This window comes from Ornithorhynchus anatinus, chromosome 9 (assembly GCF_004115215.2).
Source record: "Ornithorhynchus anatinus isolate Pmale09 chromosome 9, mOrnAna1.pri.v4, whole genome shotgun sequence".
In the NCBI taxonomy this organism is placed as follows: domain Eukaryota; kingdom Metazoa; phylum Chordata; class Mammalia; order Monotremata; family Ornithorhynchidae; genus Ornithorhynchus; species Ornithorhynchus anatinus.
The window spans coordinates 26,852,253-26,876,372 of record NC_041736.1 but is presented as its reverse complement, the minus strand read 5'-3'; the positions used below and the strand labels follow the sequence as shown (position 1 = coordinate 26,876,372).

At 42.0% G+C, this 24,120-nt stretch overlaps 1 protein-coding gene across 1 annotated transcript in view; it reads right to left on the bottom strand.

Moving 5' to 3' along the window:
- Nucleotides 1-24,120, bottom strand: part of CALCRL (calcitonin receptor like receptor) — a 151,499-nt gene that overhangs the window by 25,596 nt on the left and 101,783 nt on the right. Inside the window, exons 6-9 of the mRNA XM_029072267.2 lie at nucleotides 18,981-19,091; nucleotides 18,779-18,891; nucleotides 17,954-18,045; nucleotides 3,295-3,421 (exon numbers count right to left, since the gene is read on the bottom strand). Coding sequence (XP_028928100.1) covers nucleotides 3,295-3,421; nucleotides 17,954-18,045; nucleotides 18,779-18,891; nucleotides 18,981-19,091 — 443 coding nt within the window. The remainder of the gene's footprint in view (nucleotides 1-3,294; nucleotides 3,422-17,953; nucleotides 18,046-18,778; nucleotides 18,892-18,980; nucleotides 19,092-24,120) is intronic.

Sequence of the window (24,120 nt, the reverse complement as noted above, 5' to 3'; positions counted from 1 at the left end):
CTATAGCCCAGCATCTTACTGACTGTAAGCTCCTTGTGGGCAGAGAACATATACCAACTGTCCTGCATTATACTCTCCCAGGATCTTAGCTTGACACAGAGTAAGCACTCAATAACTGTGGTATTTGATAAATGCTCATTATATGCCAAGCACTGTACTAAATGCTGGGGTAGATACAAGATAAATGGGTCCCACATGGGCCTCCCAGCCTTAAGGAAGAGGGGATACCATAGATTGAGTGAAAGAAAATGAAATATTAAATCTCATATCCATCATTCCCCCCAGCCCCAAAATCAAAGTTAAACAATTGTGATTTCTCTTTTAAAATAATGACTGCATTCATTCAGCACTCATTATGTCCCAAGGACCACCGTGCTAATCTTAAACCCCCTGTGAGACTGTGGTTGACCTGATTTGCATAAAACAAGAGTCCCACAAAGACCTCTCGAGCTCGCCTAGGAGGGAGGGAGAGAGAATAGCCTCATCTGTAAAATTGGGATTAAGACTGTGAGCCCCAAGTGGGACATAAACTGTGATTAGCTTGCATTTACTGCAGCATTTAGTACAGTGCCTGACACGTAATACTGCATCAGCCTCCTTTCTGATCTCCCAACCTCCTGTCTCTCCCTGCTTCAGGCTATACTTCACTCTGATGCCCGGATTATCTTTCTACAGAAACACTCTGGGCAGGTCAACCCCCTCCTCAGAAAATCTCCAGTGGTTGCCAATCAACCTTCACAGGAAGCAAAAACTCCTCACTATTGGCTTCAAAGCTCTCCATCCACTTGTCCCCTCCTACCTCACCTCCCTTCTCTCCTTCTATAACCCAGCCTGCATACTCTGCTCCTCTGCCACTAACCTCCTCACTATGCCTCGTTCCCACCTGTCCCACCATCAACCCCTGGCCCAAGTCCTACCTCTGGCCTGGAATGTCCTCCCTCCTCAAATCCGGCAAACTAACTCTCTTCCCCTCTTCAGAGCCCTACTGAGAGCTCAACTCCTCCAGGAGGCCTTCCCAGACTGATCCCTCCCTTTCCCTCTGCTCCTCCTTCCCTCCACATCGCCCCAATTCCCTCCCTCTGCTCTACCCCCATCCCCACACCACAGCACTTGTATATATGTGTACATATTCATTGCTCTATTTATATTATTAATGGGGTGCATTTATTTATGGTTCTATTGATCTCTTTTGATTCATTCATTCAATAGTATTTACTGAGTGCTTACTATGTGCAGAGCACTGTACTAAGCACTTGGAATGTACAATTCGGCAACAGATAGAGATAATCCCTGCCCAATGACGGGCTCACAGTCTAAACCAGGGTGACAGTCAGCAAAGCAAAACAGAACAAAAGAATACAAAACAACATCATCAAGATAAATAGAATCATGGAGATATATACCTCATTAACAAAATAAAGAAGGTAATAAATAATATAAATATGCACAGTGCTGAAGGGGGGGAGGGGGAAGGGAGGAGGAGCAGAGGGAAATGGGAAAATGGGGGGGGCTCAGTCTAGTAAGGCCTCACGGAGGAGGTGAGCTCTCTGATGCCTGTCTACTTGTTTTGTTTTGTTGTCTGTCTCCCCCTTCTAGACGGTGAGCCCACTGTTGGGTAGGGATTGTCACTGTTGGGTAGGGATTGTCCCTATCTGTTGCTGAATTGTACTTTCCAAGTGCTTAGTACAGTTCTCTGCACACAGTAAGCGCTCAATAAATACGATCGAATGAATGAATCTGCTACCTACTTCCGGGCCTGGCCATTTTGGAACCAGATTGGAGAGCCAAGTAACTGCCAGCAGCTAGCAGCACTACCATCTGCTGAATGGGCAGCAGGTCGTGGCAGGAGCCGACAGCCACCATGGCCACTTTGTAGCCACCAACTATTCCTTCTGGGCCATAAATAGCCTCCTGTGTGGTTGCAGTGGCAGAGTATGGCCAGGCCAGAAACCCTCGGCAAAGGCTCAAGAGGACCAGGGAGCTGTGGTAGCCATGGAAATTATAAAGTCAAATCCTACATTTTCCAGAGTCACCTGGGAATGGAAACTAATCAAGGCGGGAAGAGCTGTGTATAATCAGGAGAGGGATTATCTGCTTCTCTCTCTGCTAGCCTTCTATGGAGGAATATTATTACTTGTCTTGAAAATTCCTGCATGTGAATATACATGAGCAGAACGTTTCATAACTAAGGAACTGACTGTAAACTGAAAGTAGCTGGTGTGTTCACTGAAACCTGTAGTGTAGTAATTTGGATCTGACTGACCTTTCCCCCTCTTTCTCTTGCTGTGTATTAGACATCTGTGCTTCTTCATCCTCACCTGCTATTCTCAACAAAATAGGTCCTGAGTCTAAACCCTCCACCTCCCTCCTCCAGTCCCTCCCACACACACCAGATCCATCAAAAACACCAGTAAAGACGGCTACAACTGCAGTTTTCCCAAAGGCCAGGCCTCAAACTGGTTTCTGAGGAAGGACTGGGCGAGGCATGAGGCTGGGCCTATACTCCCAATCATACCCACCACCCTCCACACTCCATCCTACTTCTAGACTATAAACTCACTGTGGGCACGGGATGAGTCTACCATCTCCGTTCTGTTGTACTCTCCCAAGTACTTAGTTCAGTGATCTGCACACAGGAGGCGCTCAATAAATATGAATGATTGATTGATTGGTTGGTTGATCCTTGCCTGCTTCCAACAGTACCTGGTTTGTCCTGTTCCCAGCTCTCTGGATAGATCCCTGATCTCGAATCATCTGGGAATGCTGTGAGCAGAGCTAGTTGGGGGCTGCAGTAAGGGGAGGACCTGGGGGACTTAGGCTATTAAAAGGCCATTTTTAGACAATCAGAAAACAAAACTAATTGTCTGGTGTGAATGAAACAATGCTCTCTTAGCTATTAGAAAGCATGACAAACAAGGGGAAAGGTTAGTGACCTTTTCCTGCAGCTTGTGTTCAGGGTGAAAGCTAGTGGGTTCTTTTGGGACATTAACCCAAATCCTTGTTCTTCATTTTTGGGGAAATTAGTGTTAGCTTTCCCTAGTCTGACATGATCAACAAGTATTCTTAGACAAATATTCACTGAGCGCCTTACTAAATACACTTCAAAGTTTTCAAATAATTTCTTCCTGCTTCTTCATTCAAGGCTGGGGCAGCTGTTGACTGCAAAGAGAAAACTGTCCACAAAACAAGATTTGGAAATTTGAGGATTGGTAATTTTACTCAAAGCAGCCCTTCCCAAATGGCAGTTTCAACCATATCACTGTGTTTTCTCCAGATAGGATGTTTTCTACTTACAGGGTTGGTAGCCACAAGCGCCTGATTATTGGCCACTGCAGTCAGCCAAATGATGGTAACAATGGAATTACATACAAATGAGAAAAACAGGTTTTTGTGCAGGGTAATCCTCTGGCAGCTCAGGCTCCTAATAAGAGAGACAAAGGCAAACTATACTGACAACATGAATGCTTTCACTTGTTGAATTCTTGGCTTAGTAAATACCACTCTAAATACAAATGGACCTCATGTTTCAGCAAGGTTGTCTTCCTTGAACATCAGGCTGTGTTGCGAATGGCTGAATCATGGGGTACATTTTCCCACAGTTTTACGTGCTATTAAAATGGGATCTGTTCCAGAACCACTGAAAAAAGAAATATGAAATATCTTGGTGGTCTCGACACTATTACATTAAGCATCGCTTAACTGGTGTCACATCTTTCTTAAAATAAATCAAAGAATAACGTCCCACATTAGCTAAATGAGTTGAAGTATGATTATGAGTCGTTGCAGGAGGCTGGAGAAGACGCTTGTTCTGCAGATTGTCAGCTCCTTGTGGGGAGTGAACATATCTACCAACTCTGTTCTACTGTACTCTCCCAAGTGCTTAGTTCGATGTTCTGCACACGATAAGCATTCAAAAATTACAATTGATTGAGAAACTTCAGGGCAGAGAGGTTTTGAACCACGAAAAATATTAAAACAGTATCAGCTTTATCTCTGGGGTGAGTGTATTCTGTTTTTCTGCTGATTTCATGAGACCACATTCATTCCCCAAGGTCTCTAATGACCTCATTTTAGCCAAATCTAATGGGTTCTACTCTCTTCCAATCTTCTTTGATCACTTCCATGCCTTTCACATTATCGATCACTCCCCTGACTTGAGAGATGCTACCTCACCTTAGTTTCATCAACTCACCTGATTCACTTCCTAACTCAATGCCTACTCCAACTCTTGTCTCATTGTTTTCTATTGAGATGACTCCTATATCAACCTCACTGACTATCCCAAACTCTCACCTGCTCTGCAAGCTCGCATTCTCTTTTGCTTCCAGGACATCTCCATATGGATATTCCACTGGCACCTTAAATTCAATAAAGATGTCATGTGACCTCATGGAAAGAGCACAGGCCTGGCAGCCCAAGAACCTCGGTTCTAATCTCAGCTCTGCCACTTGCCTGCTGTGTGACCTCGGGCAAGCCATTTATTTTTGCTTCTGTTTCCTCAACTGTAAAAATGGGGATTAAATTACCTATTCTTCCTCCTAATTAGAATGTGAGCCCTAGTGGGGCCTGGACCATGTCTGAACAACTTATCTCTGCCCCAGAACTTAGTTGAGAACTTGGGACAAAGTAAGCACTTAATAAATACCAATATTACTGTTAAAACTGAACTACTCATCTTTCTTCTCAAACTCCTCCTCCTCCTCCTTTTCCTACCTCTCTCACCATTCCCCTCCCTATCTAGGAATCACGGGAATGTCTGTCTCACAGACAATACTGAACTATAATTATGAAGTCACAAATACTAATCCAGAGTAGAAAAGACAATTGCAGGATCATTTTTGTTCAGCTCTTTTCTCCTCTGAACTGCTTGTCAAAGGATCTTTAACATCTCAAAGGAGTGAAGGCAGGACGGCCATCACAACTAACCAAATGCACAAATGAGTAATGCACAGTTCCGGACTCTACGTTGGTCTGCTATCCAGCCCTCCAGCCCTCCAGCCCAAGGAAAGCCCATCCCTCAGTCAAAAAGCAGCTGTTCCAGCTCAATTCTACACACACACACACACACACACACACACACACACACAGAGTCTTATTTCCACTAATGAATGAAAGAAGCTTTGGGCAGTGGATCAGAAATGAAATCATAAGGAGAAAGAAAGACCTTTTAAGAAAATGTCTAACTTTTTTAGCTTATTTATTAAGTGCTTACTATGTATCAAGCACCGTTCTAAGAGCTAGTGTAGTTAAATGCTTATCAAGATGGACACAGTTCCTGGCCCACGTGGGACTCAATAAGTAGGAGGGAGAGTAGTATTGAATCGGCATTTTGCAAATGAGGAAATAGACAAGCAACCAAAGATGAATTTCATCCTCAGTGGTGTCTTTGAGTAGAACAACTACAAAATATTTAGTCATCAGATTATATTTTCATTAAAATGTTATATTTTGCTGTTTCATTATGGTAAGTCACCACTAAAAAGGCTTTAACTGCATTTCAATGTTTAATTTAAAATCAATCGGTAACATTTATTGAGTACTACTGTGTATCCAGGACTGTACACAACAGAGTTGACAGTACTCATTATGGAAAAATCATATTTGCTCTATCTACATTTTCTCAGGGCAATTTATCTCCACTCTTGTCTTCCCCCTTTCACCTTCCTACTTCCCCCTGGCCCTGGAGAGTAGAGAGGATTTCCAAGCTGAACTAATACTTGGGCAGGGATGTTCAGGCTTTAATTTTAGCATGCTTGCAGAAGTTGCAGAATAGGCATGAATTCTCACATGAAAATACAGCCGTAAGCTTCACTTTTTTTAAGTTAATCAAACCCAAATGGAAAACAAATCCAAACATTCTAATTGAGAGGGGGAATAGGTAATTTAATCCCCATTCTGAGGAAACAGAAGCAAAAATAAATTAAATGGCTTGCCCAAGGTCAAACAGCAGGCAAGTGGCAGAGCTGGGATTAGAACCCAGGTTCCGGGGCCACCAGGCCTGTGCTCTTTTCATGAGGCCACGTGACATCTCTATCTCTTTCCCTTATTTGCACGGATTTATTTGGCAAAATGATACACCCTGACACAGAATTAAACAATCAGTCAATCATATTTACTGTGTGCAGAGCACTGTACTAAGCATTTAGGAGAGTACAATATAACAGAATTAATAGACATGTATCCTGTCCACAGTGATCTTACAGTCTAGAGAGGAGAACAAACAATAAACAAACATAAACTGCAGGTATGCAGTTACAAAATCTATAAAGGTATGGGCTGTTTATGTGCATTATTTGTTTGCCCGAGTTCTCTATTACTGGGTAGGGATCTCCATGGAAAATCTTATCCTTGAAAATGACTGGGCCATTTAATATTTCCCGGAAGGAGGAATAGTAGCCCATGGGCATAATGTGTTTAGGTACTGATCTAATTTTCATATTAAAGAGAAAGGCCAGATATGGGAAAGGTCCCAGCCAGGACACTGCTTGTTCAAGCTTAATTTGGGTTAAAATAATTCTAGGCATGGTTCTACCACTCCAGTGGGCACAAACCATCCAGGAAGGAAATAATATTGGGCTTAGTTTTAAGGAAACTCAAAACTGTGCCTAAGTAAGGACAGTATTGAATGTCTGAGACAGTGCTCTCCCAGGATCAGAAATGTTCTGTTAGAGCAGTCGAGACAAAAGGAATGCTTGGGTGATCTTTCTGCTGATTCACTGGATTATTCTCAAGTAGCTGATAAGCCCCCTCTGCACAGTAGGTTCACTGTGGACAGTGATGTGTCTGTTATATTGTTCTAATGTACTCTCCCAAGCACATAATACAGTGCCCTGCATTCAGTAAGTGCTCAGTAAATAAAATTGATTGATTGATACCATTCAAGAGGGTTATAAGAACTGTGGTATTTGTTAAGCACTCATTATTTTTCAAACATTGTGGTAAATACAAGATAGATTGGATGAAGACCCTGTCCCACATGGGACTCACAGTCTAAAAGGGAGGGATAGTTCCATTTTACAGGTTAGGAAACTGAGGCATAGAAAAGTTAAGTGATTGGCCCAAGCTTCCAGAACACACAAGTGGCAGAGTGTGGATTTGAAGCCACATCTCCTGATTCTCAGTCCTGTGTTCTTTCCAACAGTCCACACCGTGGGACTCAGTTGTGCTGAGCAGCAATAGAATTGACTGAAAATAATTTTAGAGGAGTTAGGCAAGGCAGGAAAAACAGGAAGCATAGAAGACAAGGTTAAAAGTCTGTTTGTTAAAAATGCCTGTGCAGAGCATGTAAATGAGGCAAGTAAGGATACCTGGATAAACCTCATCAACATGATCAGACTTGTCCAGCATCTTGGTTTATGGATCCCACCCAGGAGACTCAATCCCTGAAGGCTTCACGGGCTCTGCTCCCACAGCTCAGCTAACTCAGTGTTCTAAGTTGTTGACAAAATGCTTGAATAGAAGATGGCTGATGCTGGTATGGCAGGGGCATAAGGAAGCTGAGTTTCCTCAGTTTCCTCATCTGCATTATGTGGATTAACTACCTGCTTTCCTTCCTACTGAGGCTGTAATCCCCGTGGAGGACATAATCTGTGTCTAACCTGATTGTCTTGTTTCTAATAGAGTGCTTAACAAAAGCCACTATTATTATTAATAAATCCAAGATTTTCTCCTTAATCTCTAGGCTGTAAATTCCTTGTGGGCAAGGAAAATGTCTACCAACTCTATTTTACTCTCCCAAATGCTTAGTGCTATGCTCTGTACATTCATTTATTCAGTAGTATTTACTGAGTGCTTACTATGTGCAGAGCACTGTACTAAGTGCTTGGAATGAACAAGTCGGCAACAGATGGAGACAGTCCCTGCCATTTGACGGGCTTACAGTCTAATCGGGGGAGACAGGCAGACAAGAACAATGGCAATAAATAGAGTCAAGGGGAAGAACATCTCACAAAAACAATGGCAAATAAATAGAATCAGGGTGATGTACATCTCATTAAACAAAATAAACAAAATAAATAGGGTGGTAAAGATATATACAGTCGAGCGGACGAGTACAGTGTTGAGGGGGTGGGATGGGAGAGGGGGAGGAGGAGAGGGAAAGGGGGAGAAGAGGGTTTAGCTGCGGAGAGGTGAAGGGGGGGGTAGAGGGAGCAGAGGGAAAAAGGCAGGAGCTCAGTCTGGGAAGGCCTCTTGCAGGAGGTGAGTTTTAAGTAGGGATTTGAAGAGGGGTAGAGAATTAGATTGGCGGTGGTGAGGAGGGAGGGCATTCCAGGACCACGAGAGGACGTGGCCCAGGGGTTGACGGCGGGATAGGCGAGACCGAGGGATGGCGAGGAGGTGGGCGGCAGAGGAGCAGAGCATGCGGGGTGGGCAGTAGAAAGAGAGAAGGGAGGAGAGGTAGGAAGGGGCAAGGTGATGGAGAGCCTTGAAGCCTAGAGTGAGGAGTTTTTGTTTGGAGTGGAGGTCGATAGGCAACCACTGGAGGGGTTTAAGAAGGGGAGTGACATGCCCAGATCGTTTCTGCAGGAAGATGAGCCGGGCAGTGGAGTGAAGAATAGACTGGAGCGGGGTGAGAGAGGAGGAAGGGAGATCAGAGAGAAGGCTGACACAGTAGTCTAGCCAGGATATAACAAGAGCCTGTAGCATTAAGGTAGCCGTTTGGGTAGAGAGGAAAGGGCGGATCTTGGTGATATTGTAAAGGTGAAACCGGCAGGTCTTGGTAACGGATAGGATGTGTGGGGTGAACGAGAGAGTAAGCCCTCAATAAATACAATTGATTGATTGATTGACTAATCTCCATTCAAATGGCCATCACGCTGATTCAGACACTTGACACACCCTGGCTACAGGATCAACCTCCTCGCTGACCTCTAACCTCTCCCCTCTCCAGTCCATACTCCACCCTGCTGCCCAAATGATTTTTATAAGAAATTGTTCTGTGCATGTGTTCCCATCCCTCAGAATTTTCTGATGGTTAATAATAATAATAATAATGTTGGTATTTGTTAAGCGCTTACTATGTGCAGAGCACTGTTCTAAGCGCTGGGGTGGACACGGGGGAATCAGGTTGTCCCGCGTGGGGCTCACAGTCTTCATCCCCATTTTACAGATGAGGTAGCTGAGGCACAGAGAAGTTAAGTGACTTGCCCACAGTCACACAGCCGACAAGTGGCAGAGCTGGGATTCGAACTCATGAGCCCTGACTCCAAAGCCCGTGCTCTTTCCACTGCGCCACGCTGCTTCCCAGCAGATGGTTGCCCATCCATCTCTGCATCAAGCAGAAAGTCCTCACCAAACAGCACTCAATAAAGCTCTCTCTCTTACTTATCTGTGCTACCCTCCTTCTTGGGAGAGTACAACAGAGTTGATAATCATGTTCCCTTCCCACAGGGAATTTACAGTCTAGAGGGAGATACAGACACTAAAATAAATGGATATGCATATAAGTTCTTAGGGGATGAGTGTGGGGTGCATATCAAGTGCCTAAAGGGTATAGATCTATGTGCATAGGTCAACTCTGTCAATCACCGCTCTTCTCCTGGAAACATTATTCAATCTCAGCTTTACTGACACTGTCTTGTCCTGGTTCTCCTTCTATCATCTGAATCGGGTATCTTGTTGACATCATACACTGTCAGTGTCCCAAAAGACAGGCTAACTCTAATGTCATCTTCTATGTACTATGTTGGCAGCACTGAGCATCATGCTGCCTAGGTATCAGAATTTAGTGACAACAACAGCATCATCGATGGAGTTCTTTGCTTATGTACAGTACAGTGCCTGGCACATAGTAAGTGCTTAACAAATACCATCATCATTATTATTATTATTATTGTTGTTATTATTATAGGGATTTCCATGTGTGGGCTGGTACAAAATTTTCATCTTCAGACTAAGTGCTTGGATCTTTGTGGGCAGGGATCATGTCTATGAACTCTACTGCACTCTCTCGAGTGCTCAGTACAATCCTCTGCACATAGAAAGGGTTCAATAAATAATGACTGATTGACAAAATTATGAGAAATGATAAACCATCACTTAAATGATTTCTTGGGCGTTTGCTTCCAGAGGAGTCCATCTGTGGTCAGGGATCGTGTCTACCAATTTTATTGTAATAATAATAATAATGATGTTGGTATTCGTTAAGTGCTTACTATGTGCAGAGCACTGTTCTAAGCGCTGGGGTAGATACAGGGTGATCAGATTGTCCCACATGGGGCTCACAGTTTTAATCCCCATTTTACAGATGAGGGAACTGAGGCTCTGAGAAGTTAAGTGACTTGCCCACATTCACACAGCTGACAAGTGGTGGGGCTGGGATTCGAACCCCTGACCTCTGGCTTCCAAGCCTGGGCTCTTTCCACTGAACCACACTGCTTCTCCAAGCACTAAATACAGTCTTCTGCACACAGTAAGCTCTCAATAAATATAATTGATTAACTGATTGAAGAGCAGCTCATGTATAAGTGATTTGAAGACTCTGGATGATGTTTTCAATAATCATACTTAACTGAGTAGTAAATTTAATGGACCCTGGAAAACATACTAATGCTCAATTCCTTCTCCCTACCCATATTTTTTTTTTAGTGAATGTCTCTGACTAGATTGTAAGATCATTGAAAGCCTGTATTTGTCTATCAACTCTAAGGCACACTCCTGAGTGCTTAGCACAATGATCTGCATAGAATAAGTGCCCAATAAATATCACTGGCAAGTATATATTCCTGGCTGTTCATGGGGGTACTATATCTGTGGAACTTGCAGTGAACTGAAAAAGATACAACTAGTCAAAGATTTGACCTCTACGGTAAAAATTGGGCTAGGTTCCTATGATTCCCAGTGTTACACTTCCTCACCATTAATTCCACTTTTTGACTCTAGAAGTATACTTGAACACTGGCAGCAACCGAGAAACCCAGAGTCCTGGGACAATCCGGGATCAGCTGGGAGTCTCAGGAACCTAAACTTATTTTTGTGAGGGAATTAAACCCATCCCCTGCCTTCAGAGTTGGCAGTTCATTTGAGTTACCAACAGAGGAGCAGCATAGCTTAGTGGAAACAACATGGGCTTGGGAGTTAGAGGACATGGGTTCTAATCCTGCCTCCACCACTTGTCTGCTGTGTGGACTTGGGAAAGCCACTTAAATTCTCTGTGCCTCAGTGGCCTCATCTGTAAAATGGGGAGTGAGACTGTGAGCCCCATGTGGGACAGGGACTATGTCCAACCTGATTTGCTTGTATACACCCCAGTGCTTAGTACAGTGCCTGGCACATAGTAAGCACTTAATAAACACCACAATTATTATCATTATTAGTATCATCATTGATCAAAATTAATAGCCAAAAACATAGAAACCAAAAGGAATATAAAGCTTTCAAATTTGGGCTGATTTGAAAAAAGAAAATCTTAAAAGTCATTAATTTAACCACCTCTGAAACCCAAAAGCAGGGTCTTCAATGCCATTTTGCTCAAAAGATTGAATGTTTTAACTGTGCCACAGGATGCTTTGTAAATGCACTGTTGTAATCTTTGAAAATTTTAAAATCTCTTTTATATTGATGTTGATGATGATGATGCTTGTGATATTAAACTCTTACTATGTGCCAAGCACTATACTAAATGCTGGGGTAATTAGATAATTAGACAAGATAATTAGATCCGACCCAGTACCTGTCCCACCTGGGGCTCACAGTCTAAAATAGGAGGGAGAAAGGGTAGTGAATCCTCATTTTAGAGATGAGGAAACTGAGGTACAGAGAAGTTAAGTGACTTACACAAGGTCACACAGCAGGTAAACGGCAAACCCAGTATTAGAATCTGACTCCCAGGTCCATGCTCTTTCCACTAGGCCACTCTGTTTATTCAGCATAAGCACCACACCAAAAGCGTAATCTGTAAATTTTGATGGTGTATTGCAAGCCTAACAAACTGACCAGTCTGGATGAGTTAAATAATAATGACAATAATAATTATAGTATTTGTTAAGCGCTTACTATGTGCCAAGCACTGTAATCAGATTGTCCCACATGGGGCTCACAGTTTTAATCCCCATTTTACAGATAAGGGGCACAGAGAAGTTAAGTGGCTTGCCCAAAGTCACACAGCAGACAAATGGCAGAACTCGGATTAGAACCCATGTCCTCTGACTCCCAAGCCGGTGCTCTTTCCACTAAGCCACATTAAAGATTTTGAAAGACTCAATTCTTACAGTACATTTCCATGACTATAAAATGCAAGAACGTAATCGACTAATTATCCTTGTAGGGAAAAGTAAGGCATCAGCTCTACCTTTATAACATCTCTAAAATTTGCTCTTTTACACTTTCATATCCCTTCTTGACTACTGCATCAGCCCCCTTACTGATCTCCCTGCTTCCTCTCTCTCTCTCTCTCTCTCCCATCTAGTCCTTTATTTCACTCTGCACCTTAGATCACTTTTCTAAAAAAAACTGCTCTGTCTACATCTTCCCACTACCCAGGGGTTGCCCATCTACTTTCCCTTTAAAGAGAAATGCCTTAGCATGGGCTTTAAGGCATTCATTAGCTTTCTCCCTCCTATTTTATTTCTTATTTCCCCCTACAACACAGCCAGCACGATTCCCTCCTCTAATACCAACCTCCTTACTGTACCGCAATCTCATCTATCTTGTGCTGAATCTTTGCCCACATCCTCCCTTTGGACTGGAACTTCCTCCCTGTTTATATGAGAGAGACCTCCACTCTTCCCACCTTAAAAGTCCTACTAAAATCACATCTCCAAGAAGTCTTTGAAAACTAATCCCTTATTTTCCCTACCTTATCTTCCTTCTGTATCACCTAAGCAATTGAGCCTGTACCATATAGTCACTTGATATTTATCCCACCCTCAGCCACTGAGCACTTATATACATCGATTAGACTGTAAGCCCATCATTTGCCAGGGATTGTCTCTGCTGTCAAACTGTACATTACAAGCGCTTAGTACAGTGCTCTGCACATAGTAAGTGCTCAATGAATACTACTGAATGAATGAATAACCATAATTTATTTTAATATCTACCATCCCCTCTAGTGAATGCTCCTTGTCTACCAATTTTATTGTATTGTACTCTCCCAAGTACTTAGTACAGTGCTTTGCATGCAGTAAGCAGTCAATAAATATCATTGATTGATTGGTTAATTAAATTTTCCACAGATGTGGTTTTACTATTTCAAGCTTTGCATTTATAATACAGTAGCTTTAGAATCATTCTATGCCAACTTTTTTTAAAAAAAACTAATAAGGCCTCCCTGATTTTCATCTTTTAATTGCAAAGGTTCCAGCTAAATATGCATATACTCATATATGAGATTATATAAAGCTTTGTGTTTCTCAGAAAATATCAACTACTAGAATTATTATAAAAAATTGTATATTATTGCAAAATTTTAAAACATATCTTTAACTTGGTTTCACCTTATTTTGCTTGTGAATATTTTTCTAGTTGAACCCCCAAAGCGATTTTCCCTCCTTTCTCAGATTTAAAAAAAAACACCTTTCTATTCCCAAGAAACATTTTAGAGATGAACAAAATCCTCACTCCAGTAAACTTTTACCTGCATACATTTGCCAGGCTGGGGGTGGGGGGAAGGCAAATCCATAAAATTTTCCAACTCTGGTTTGGGAACCAGGATCAGTGGGAATTGTGATAGGAAAAGGGAGGCATCAAAAGGGGAGACTCAGAGGAACAGAAACCTCAAGGTTCTGTGGATGTGAAATTCTCACCAGCATTGCTGGGATCTGCTGTGAATTTGGAAGAATTGTCAGTCAGTCAGTCAATCGTATCTATCGATCACTTACTGTGTGCTGAGCACTGTACTGGGCTCTTGGAAAAGTCTAATATAACAAAATGCACTCATTCCTTGTCCACAGTGAGCCTACTGTCTGTCAATACACAGCAGGGAAGGTACGATACTGTGGGGCGATTAGCCACTAATGCAAAATGAGAGAGGTGCACAGTAGTTGAGGCTCTTTTTGCCTACCTGTTCACTATTCAGAGTGCAGAAGACTGCATTAAGTGCTTAGGAGAGCATAATAGATTCAGTGCATGTGGTATCTACCCTTGAGGAATTTACAGTCTAGCAGGGGAGATGACAGTGAAGCACAAGTGGATGAGATGGCTCCAGAGGATGGAGGCTTCACCACTGAGGTGTTAACTCTCACAGGCCGGACCTGGACTAAGATTCAGGTCCCCTGATTCCCAGAGCATTAGACAAACAGCAAGGTTACCAGGACAGGGTCATGTGTGTGAGTGTGTGTGTGTGTGTGTGTATTTTGTTCATCTCTAAAACGTTCCTTGGGAATAAAAAGTTTTTTTGAAGTTTGGGAAAGGAGGAAAAATCCCTTGCAACTAGAAAAATATTCCTAGGCAAAAGTCATGAAGGGAATAATAATGTTGGTATTTGTTAAGCGCTTACTATGTGCAGAGCACTGTTCTAAGCGCTGGGGTAGACACAGGGGAATCAGGTTGTCCCATGTGGGGCTCACAGTCTTCATCCTCATTTTACAGATGAGGTAACTGAGGCACAGAGAAGTTAAGTGACTTGCCCACAGTCACACAGCTGACAGGTGGCAGACCTGGGATTTGAACTCATGAGCTCTGACTCCAAAGCCCAGGCTCTTTCCACTGAGCCACGCTGCTTCTCTCTTCTGTTAGGGGTCGAGTCACCCCTCTGTCAGATGACTGAATCGGCAGGACTAGAAACTGGCAGTCGTGTCTTGAACCTTCTCAACAATATAAATAATGTGAAGGCAGACAATGTGCTAATTTAACAGCAGTCAGTTGGTGAAGTTCTGTGTCTGCATCTGGAAACAACAGATGAGATGGTCCTGAGACTGAACACCTGGACAGAGGAAGTGATTGTTTAGACTGTGAGCCCGTTGTTGGGCAGGGATTGTCTCTACCTGTTGCCAAACTGTACATTCCAAGTGCTTGGTACATTGCTCTGCACATAGTAAGAGCTCAATCAATACGATTGAATGAATTACAGGGCTTGTTCACTGTGCCATTTGTACTGTCTCTGCTCTGAAAGTCATATTCCTTCTGAGGCATGGAGTACAATGAAGAAGTAGATGGAGAGACATGCCCGTGTCTCCCCTATACTAAAAAACCCTCCCTTGACTCTCCAGCTCCCTCCACTTATGGCCCCATCTCCCTCCTACCATTCTTCTCCAAACTCCTTGATCAAATTGTCCACACCCACTGTCTCAAGTTCCTCTCCTCCGATTCTCTCCTTGATCCCCTCCAGTCTGGCTTCCGCCCCCTTCACTCCACAGAAACCACCTTCTCAAAGGTCACAAATGGTCTCCTTCCTGCCAAATCCAGTGGTCTCTACTCCATCTTAATCCTCCTCTACCTAGAAACTGCCTTCCACCCTCTTCCACACTCATCCACCCTCTTCTTCTGGAATCATTATCCAATCTTGGCTCCACTGATACTCTCCTATCCTGGATCTTCTACCTCTCTGGCTGCTCTTTCTCAGTCTCTTTTGCATGCTCCATCTCTGCCTTCCACCCTCTAACTGTGGGAGGCCCTCAGGGTTCAGTTCTGGGACCCCTTCTATTATGAATCTGCACCCACTCTCTTGGAGAACTCATTCATTCCCTCCCATGCTTAATCTACCACGTCTACACAGATGATACCCAAGTCTACATCTCTAGCCCTGACCTCTCTCCCCCTCTGCAGTCTCACATTTTCTTCTGCCTTCAAGACATCTCTTCATGGATATTCTGCTGCCACCTCAAACTCGACATGTCCAAAACAGAACTCCTTATCTTCCCACACTAACCCTGTTCTCTCCCTGATTTTCCCATCACTGTAGACAGCACCACCATTCTTCCTTTCTCGCAAGACTGTAACATTGGCATTATCCTTGACTCCTCTCTCTCATTCAACCCCTATATTCAATCCATCACTAAATCCTGTCAGTTAGACCCTCACAACATCTCTAAAATCCACCTTTGCCTTTCCATCCTAACTGTCACTACATTAATCCAAGCACTTACTCTATCCTGCCTTGATTACTTACTGACCTCCTTGACTCCCGTCTCTCCGAACTCCAGTCATACTTCACTCTTCTGCCTGGGTCATTTTTCTACAGAAATGTTCAGTCCATTGTTTCCCAATTCCTCAAGAACCTCCAGTGGTTGCCCATCTACCTCCACATCGAACATCATCAGCTTTAGAGCTGTCAATCACCTTCCTCCCTCCTACCTCACCTCGCTGCTCTCTTACGATAATCCAGCTCACACACTTTGCTCCTCTAATTCATTCATTCATTCAAGTGTATTTATTGAGCACTTACTGTGTGCAGAGCACTGTACTAAGTGCTTGGGAGAGTACAATATAACAATAAACAGACACATTCCCTGCCTCTAATGCCAACCTACCCACTGTATCTTGATTTCCTTTATCTCCCCACTGACCTCTCTCCTACATCCTGCTTCTGGCTTGGAATGCCCTCCCTTTTCATATTGGAAACAGTAAGTAACCTCTCCTTCCCTGCCACCAGTCTCCTCTTGGTAACAGCAGACCAAGAGGATTCTCTTCCTGTATTTCTCGGAGGTTCAAAGCACACATGAATCACTTTCGGGATCAGTGACTGGCTCTACCTTGTGGTCCCCTGCCAGGTTCATAGGAGAAATCCACTAGGTGAGACTGTGGTTAATGATACGTAATTCAAAATAATTCCACTCTTGTGTGTACACCATACTGCAAATTCAGTATATAACAAGAGGTCCATTATCCTATTACTTCCATCATTTTTGTCTGGCACCAGGATAATGTACAGAAGGAATATTTCTAACATACGATCTCTAATGCATTTAATTGGATCATATTACCACCAGGTAATGAAATTTTCTCTTTGACAGTCAATCAATTAGTAGTATCTATTCAGCGCTTATTGAGCAGAGCAGTGAACTAAGCTTTTAGAGGATACAAGTGAATTCAAAGGGACAATCCTTCTCCTCAGGAGCTTTCAATCAAGTGGGCAGGGACGTGTCTATCAATTCTGTGTACAGTGCTCCCCCAAGCACCTAGTACAGTGTCCGGCACATAGTAAGCACTCAATAAATACTACTGATGATGGTAGTGATGGTGGAGGGAGGCAGACGCTGAAATAAATTGCAGGTAGGAAAAGTGACAGAGCATTAAAATGTGTACATAACTGCTCTTTGGAGTGATTGGAGTGAAGAAAACATTAGACCCAATAGCACTGTTCTTGAGATTGCAAAATGTTCCTAACTTAAGTGTACAGGAAAGAAGTGGTGTCAGAAATACCCTTAACTGACTAAACACACTTCTGTCATCTTAAATGAATAAAGAATGGAAGTGTTGGGTTAGTAAATTCAGGACAGTAAATTCAAGAAGCAGCGTGGCTTAATGGAAAGAGCCCGGACTTGGAGTCAGAGGTCATGGGTTCTAATTCTGGCTCTGCCACTTGTCAGCTGTGTGACTCTGGGCAAGTCACTTCACTTCTCTGTGCCTCAGTTACCTCATAGGAAAATGGGGATTAAGACCGTGAGCCCCACGTGGGACAACCTGATTACCCTGTATGTACACTAGTGCTTAGACCAGTGCTTGGCACACAGTAAGCACTTAATTAATACTATTATTATTATTATTGGGTTAGTAGTAATTAGCAATATTATCATCGTTGATCCCTGTGGGACTGGATACTTCACTCTTTCTCAACCACTAATATAGATTGAGAACTACTTTTAGATTTCTGTATTTTGTTTGAAGATGAATGATAATGGTGATGATGACGATGTTGATATTGGTGATATGAATATAATATCACCAATGTAGATGATGATAACGATTGAGCCTCCTAGGCCGAGAACCCAAAATAATTAAAGGGTTCTGGCATTCAGAGCCTAGACTTACAATAATGTTTGAAGCAAAACAAAATGATTCTAACTGTACTTACGTGAAATAAAAGAATATTCCAAGAGAGATGAGAAGGGATGCAATAGATAGCCCATGTCCAATAATAGTCAAGTAAAATAAATTCAAGGCTGTCTGTAATACAAGAAAACAGGGAAAATGATGTTGCATTCTGAAAAGTCTTTAGAACATTATTCTACATTCGTATGAGATTTTACTGCTGCTAATCACATGTTTAAAATATATAGGAAGGTGGTCTTGTGGTTCCTGAACTGCTTTTATTCAGTGAATTATTTATGGCATATGAATGATTGAACACAATTTTGTGTATTTGCAATCACTGACATTTTATGCTCATATAATGCATTTCCTTTTACAATGAAGAAATTGGACTGTAGGCCACAACATAATTAACTCATCTATATTTTAACTCAATATACTTTGTACTGTAGGTTTTTTGTTTTGTTTTGTTTTGTTTTTTACCAAACAAATATTTATTGTAAGATATTTTTCGTGATTGGACACTATGATATATGGCTTTCCAGTGAATGCAGAAAAGTATAGACAAGAGATATTCATATATGGTTCCTTGCATAACCAGGAGAATGCCCATAACCTTGTTATTGAGAGAAAACAGAGAAAACAACTAATCTCTTAAATGACTTGGACCATTGTTGGTCCTGGCAAAACTGCTTCCAAAGCTCCTTCTGATGCGGGGCAAGGAAGTTCGCAGGGTGGTAGGGGAAGGAAGGGAGCACAAAGTTTTCTCGTTTCACATGCCTGCGACTATTTTCTAAAAATGCATCAAGGAAAAAGTCTTTTGTTGTTGTTCGTGGCAATTAAATGGCAGCATGGAAAAGTGACTGACCTTCACTTTCTCATGGGTGTGCGTATTGCATTGGGTGTAGTTGGTCCAAGTTCTGTTGCTCTCTGGGTGTCTGAACCAGTTTCCGCTTGGGTCACAGATCTTTGTGACTTTTTCTTTAAAAAGGGTGAGAAGAGAGGACAAAAATGAAACATCTTCTCCTAAAGTTGGCCTCTGCTTCAAAATGCAGTTAGGCTCCTTTTACCTGAAGGGTCAAAGTCTTGAAAGTAATCTGGGCAGTGCTGCATCGACTCAGTTCCTGCAGCAACATCATTCCAGCACAGCCAGCCATCCCACGTCCGGTTACAATAAGGACCTGGGGAGGAAACAGACAAACAGGGTTCCTTATACAGCTCTGGTTTTCCTTGAAGCTTATCGTGAAAACGGTATGATTTTATATATTTTTATATGATTTGTATGATTCCTAGTAGAATCTATATAGGAAAACCAGATTCACACAAATAATAATAATAATTATTGTATTTGTTAAGTGCTTTCTATGTGTCAAGCACTGTATTCAGTGTTGGGGTAGATACAAGATAATCAGGTTATCCCAAGTGGGGCTCACAGTGTTAATCCCCATTTTACACGAGGTAACCAAGGCTCAGAGAAGTTAGGTGGCTTGCCCAAGGTCACACAGCAGACGAGTGGCAGCACCAGGATTAGAAGCCATGTCCTCTGACTCCCAAGCCTGTGTGCTTTCCACTAAGCCACACTGCTTCTCTGCAGATGTGAACCATCTTTTTTTTTCCATCACAACACAGATGTTTTGCAAACATGCTAACCATATCACCAGAGCATTGGCAAAACCATACCAATTCAACCATTAATTCTCTCAAGCATATATAAACACAGACACCAAAATTCACACTTGGTGACCTGTGTCATTGAAGAGATCAGAGTGAGACTCTTTCCAACCACCTTCTGCACCAATAAAACCTTTCTTGTGTTGGGCTAAAATTCTGACTGTTTGCAGGACTTGTTAGGGTTTTTGCTTTTATTGCCTTATCGCACAATCTTTATGGGACTTCTACTAAAAAAGGGCTGCTGGATTGTGATATGTCATGCTGGTCTATCGGCAGCAATTCCCTTCCAGTTTTCAGCAGGAATGCCCCATTGTTTGAGGCTTTGTTTAGCTGGAGTCTTAAATCATTTCCTCTGTCCTCAAGCCTGTAACCTTGTCATTATCCTCTACTTCCCCATCTCTTTCAAACCCCACACTAAGTCTGCCACCAAATCCTGTCAGTTCTTCCTCCACAGTATTTTCAGAATCCACCCCTTCCTCCCCATCCATTCTGCCACCATGGTAGCCTAAGAATTTGACATATCCCTACCTGATGACTGCATCAACCCCCTCCCTAATTTCTCTTCTCCTGTCTCTTCCTTCTCCAGTCCATACTTCATTCTGCTGCCAGGATCATTTATCTGCAAAGTCATTCTGAACTCCTTGAAAACATCAAATGACAGCCCATTCCTCACTGCAATAACCACTTGACCAGCGGCTTTAAGGCCCCCAATCAGCTCTTTTCTTCCTACTTATCTACCCTTTCCTTGCACCCCATCTCCCATTCTTCATTCCTCTCCAGCTAACCTCCTCACTGTGCAGTGTTCTCATCTCTCCTGCCTCTGACTTCTTCCTCAGCTCTCTCTGGAAATTCCTCTACCTTCACAGCTGCTAATCCATTTTACCCATATTCAAGGCCCTTTGGAAAGCCAAGCTCCTTCAGCAAGCCTTACCCTGATTAATCTTTCATTTTCCTACCCTGTATTACCCTCAACACTTATATGACCTTCAACAGTTGCTTCTGGATCACTTTAAACAGTCAGGCACCTAGTACAGTGCTCTGCACACAGTAAGCACTCAAAAAATACCACTGAATGATTCTCACACCTCCCATAGCCCTTTTATGCATTTCTTTGTACTTTAAAAATTAATCCTTGCTAAAATTTATTATTTTATCTCTCATCAGATTATAAACTCCTTGTGGGGAAGGAATGAGCCTACTAATTCTATTGTATTCTCCCAAATGCTAAGGCATAGTGTTCTGCACAGTAAGTGCTCAAAACATTTTCCAATGGATTCCTTCATTAATTGTTCTCATTTTTGATTGCCTGATTTCAGCTCCTCATATATCAGGTGGCTGGGAATTCTACTATCATGCATTCTTCAGTTGTGTTCAATGTTAGGAGTCCAATGATTTCATCATATTATTATTCTTATTATTAGTCAATTTTTGTTTATAATAAGAATAGCAATAGGGGTATATGTTAGTGCTTCCAATGTGCCAAGCACTGTATTAAGCACCGGGGTAGATATAAGATAGGTCCCACACCAGGCTCACAGTCTAAGTAGGAAGGAGTAGGAGATAATCTCCATTTTACAAATGAGGAAAATAAGGCACAGAGATGATGAATGATTTGCCCAAGGTCAGACAGCAGGCAAGTGGCAGAGCTGGAACTTGAACCCAGGTCTCTTGACTTGCAGGCCCATGCTCTTTTCACTAGGCCGTTGATGCTGGAGTGAGTCTATCCTGCCATTGGATGTTTGATATAGCTCTTAAGACAATGATGGAACTGCTCAAGAAGTTGGATATGGTGACCAGGGGGAGTCTCATATATAGCCACAGAGAAGTTGAGACAGCACTAAAGCTCTATAGGTCTTCAGTTTGGCCTGGGCCTTTATTTTCATGCTGCAGTTACACTGTTTGACAGTCTCCCAAAGGAGAACTGAGCCACACTGGCCTGGAGTCCATGATGGTGGATTTACCAGGTTAGGGAGAAGTAGTGGGATAATCCCAGAAGAAGTCATGGTGATCATTTACTAAATAGCAGATGGAAGCAGCATGGCTTAGTGGAAAGAGCATGGGCCTGGGTTCTAATCCAGGTTATGTATCCTTGGGAAAGTCACTTAACCTCTTTGTTCTTCAGTTCCCTCAACTATAAAATGGGGATTCAATACCTGTCCTGCTTAGACTCTCATGTGGGAGAGGGGCTGTGTCCAATCTGACTTAACTTTTATCTACTCCAGCATTCAAAACAGTGCTTGACAGATAGTAAGCACTTAAATACAACAATAATGATAAAAATAGCAGGGCCCCTCTTGTAGCTTCCTCTCCTGGAAGTCCCCTCTGCTCCAGGCTGACTGCTACATTTGAATTTTTCTTGAATATAGACCTAACAATCAAGACGGTTGTGATTTTTCAAAACTTCTGCTCAGCATCTCAATCTATATTTAACCTCCACTATTAAACAAGTTTGAATTCATCTGGTCAGTAATGTCGACTAGATTTGAAATCTGACTGTTCCAATAAATGTGTTCAAAATGATCAGTTTATGATTGCAATGAATAGTGTTTATATAAATTACCATGGCATGAATTTCCTTACTTTTCCAGGATGAGATATAATGGATGAATGTTAAATGTCTTAGAAAGGAGATGGAATGCTTTATATTATATAGAACTACTGTACTATAAACTGAACTATATACTATATACTGAATTACTTTACTTCAGTTTTGTCCTTTAGAAGATCTTGCACCATATACTCAAGAAACTCTCCAGAGTCATGGTATTCAGCAGAATTCAGAATACCCAAGACATAATCACCGGGCTGCTTTTATTTTTATAATTCACAACTTTGACCAGTGAAAGCTAATTTGTTGTAGAAGATATGTATATATACAATCCTCATATATATCTGTACTTCTGATTCTTTTTAGTTTCTGAAAATTGTTTTCTTTATTTTCTATTTTGCTTAATAAAATTGAGTCCTTTGTGATTATTCACCTTAGGGCAATGAGCAAATTGATAGCTGTAATATAATACGTGCATGTAAGAAACACACTTAAAGTAGAATGGTTAAAATGCCAGCTTTAAAATAGCACCCCACCAGAAAAAGTCCTTAGAAAAAACAACGATTCTTTTCCATTCTTGGATGATCAGCAGGCTGAAAATCTGTTCAACAGAATAGAAAACTGCATAGGTGTGGTGTCTCCAGAGAAAATGATCTATCTCTCTGGGGACAATATAGGCGCTGGAGAAAATCTCGGTGCGCAGTAATAGATTATTGAAATTTTGCAGAAATGGTATATTGCACTGCACTTTATGTTTAGAAAGACATTTTGCTATACTAGAATCCATTTACACTCCTTTTTCCAGACTAGCTGGATTCTTCTGGACCTAGTTATTCTACATTAATGAGACTGGAGCATTATTAATTAATTACGATCGTTAAGCCCTTACTAGGTATCAAGTATTCTGCTGAGCACTAGGACCAATATAAGACAATTAGTCAGAAAAACCCAGTTCTACCCAGGGCTCACAGCTTAAGAGGTTTGGTTATTACTCTGGTATGAAAACGACTAACTACACTGTTATATAATTGCTGAACATCAAAAATGAACAGCTAATATGAAAATGGACATTTAGCTTGATTTGTCCATTTTACGTATGTCCAGGCAGCACAAAAATATTTCTGATACGAATATCATGAACTGAATTCTTCTCCATTCCAAGGATAGCTATTTTGAATGGCACATGAGAACCACTGGTCTTGACTGCAAGATAAATTCCTTTTCTCTACATGTTTGCAGTAATGACAGGAACTACTTATTAACTATTTGACTTGGGTCATACAAATCCTTGTCTAAAGAGCTGAAAAAGAATCAAATTTGTATTCTGACACCATTTTCCACATCTCTTCCTCCAATCTTTCACATGGCTGTAAAGAACGTTTCTAGGGGTGGTTGGAGTATGCCCAGTCTTGTACTTGTTCAGCTTCAGAATCCCATCACTTGCTCCACATGCTTCTTAGTTTGGTCTGTATTCTATAGAAAAGGCTTCAATAAGCAATTATCTTGCCAGAGTTATGAAGCTCTGTAAGGTGTTATGGAACTATTGCTTGGCTTTGTGCTGTAAGTAGATTTTCATAGCTACTCATCAAAGTCATCCTAGTGGTTTCGTCTGTCAGCCCTCAGGCTGCCTAGCAGAGAGTATCCCCTTGGAGACAACCAATTACCAACCAAATAAGTGTAGAGGCTGTACGGTTTCTTGCTTTGAAAGGGTTGTTTGGATGCTGTGTCGCATGTTATTTTGTTCTCTAGAAGTCTAAAATTTAGCCACAATTATTAACTGCCTGATTTCTTTGGATATGTTATTATCTACTGGCTTTTTCATTACTGAAATTGGGAACGTGTCAGATCAAAGGCTGAATTTCCTGGGGCCAATGCGGAGCTTTTTGTAATTTCCTGATTTCCTTTATTTCCAAGCCCTCGAGTCCTCAATTCATCATTTTGACAACTCTCCTTGTAACGCTCCAATCATGCATTACTCATATACTACTGCA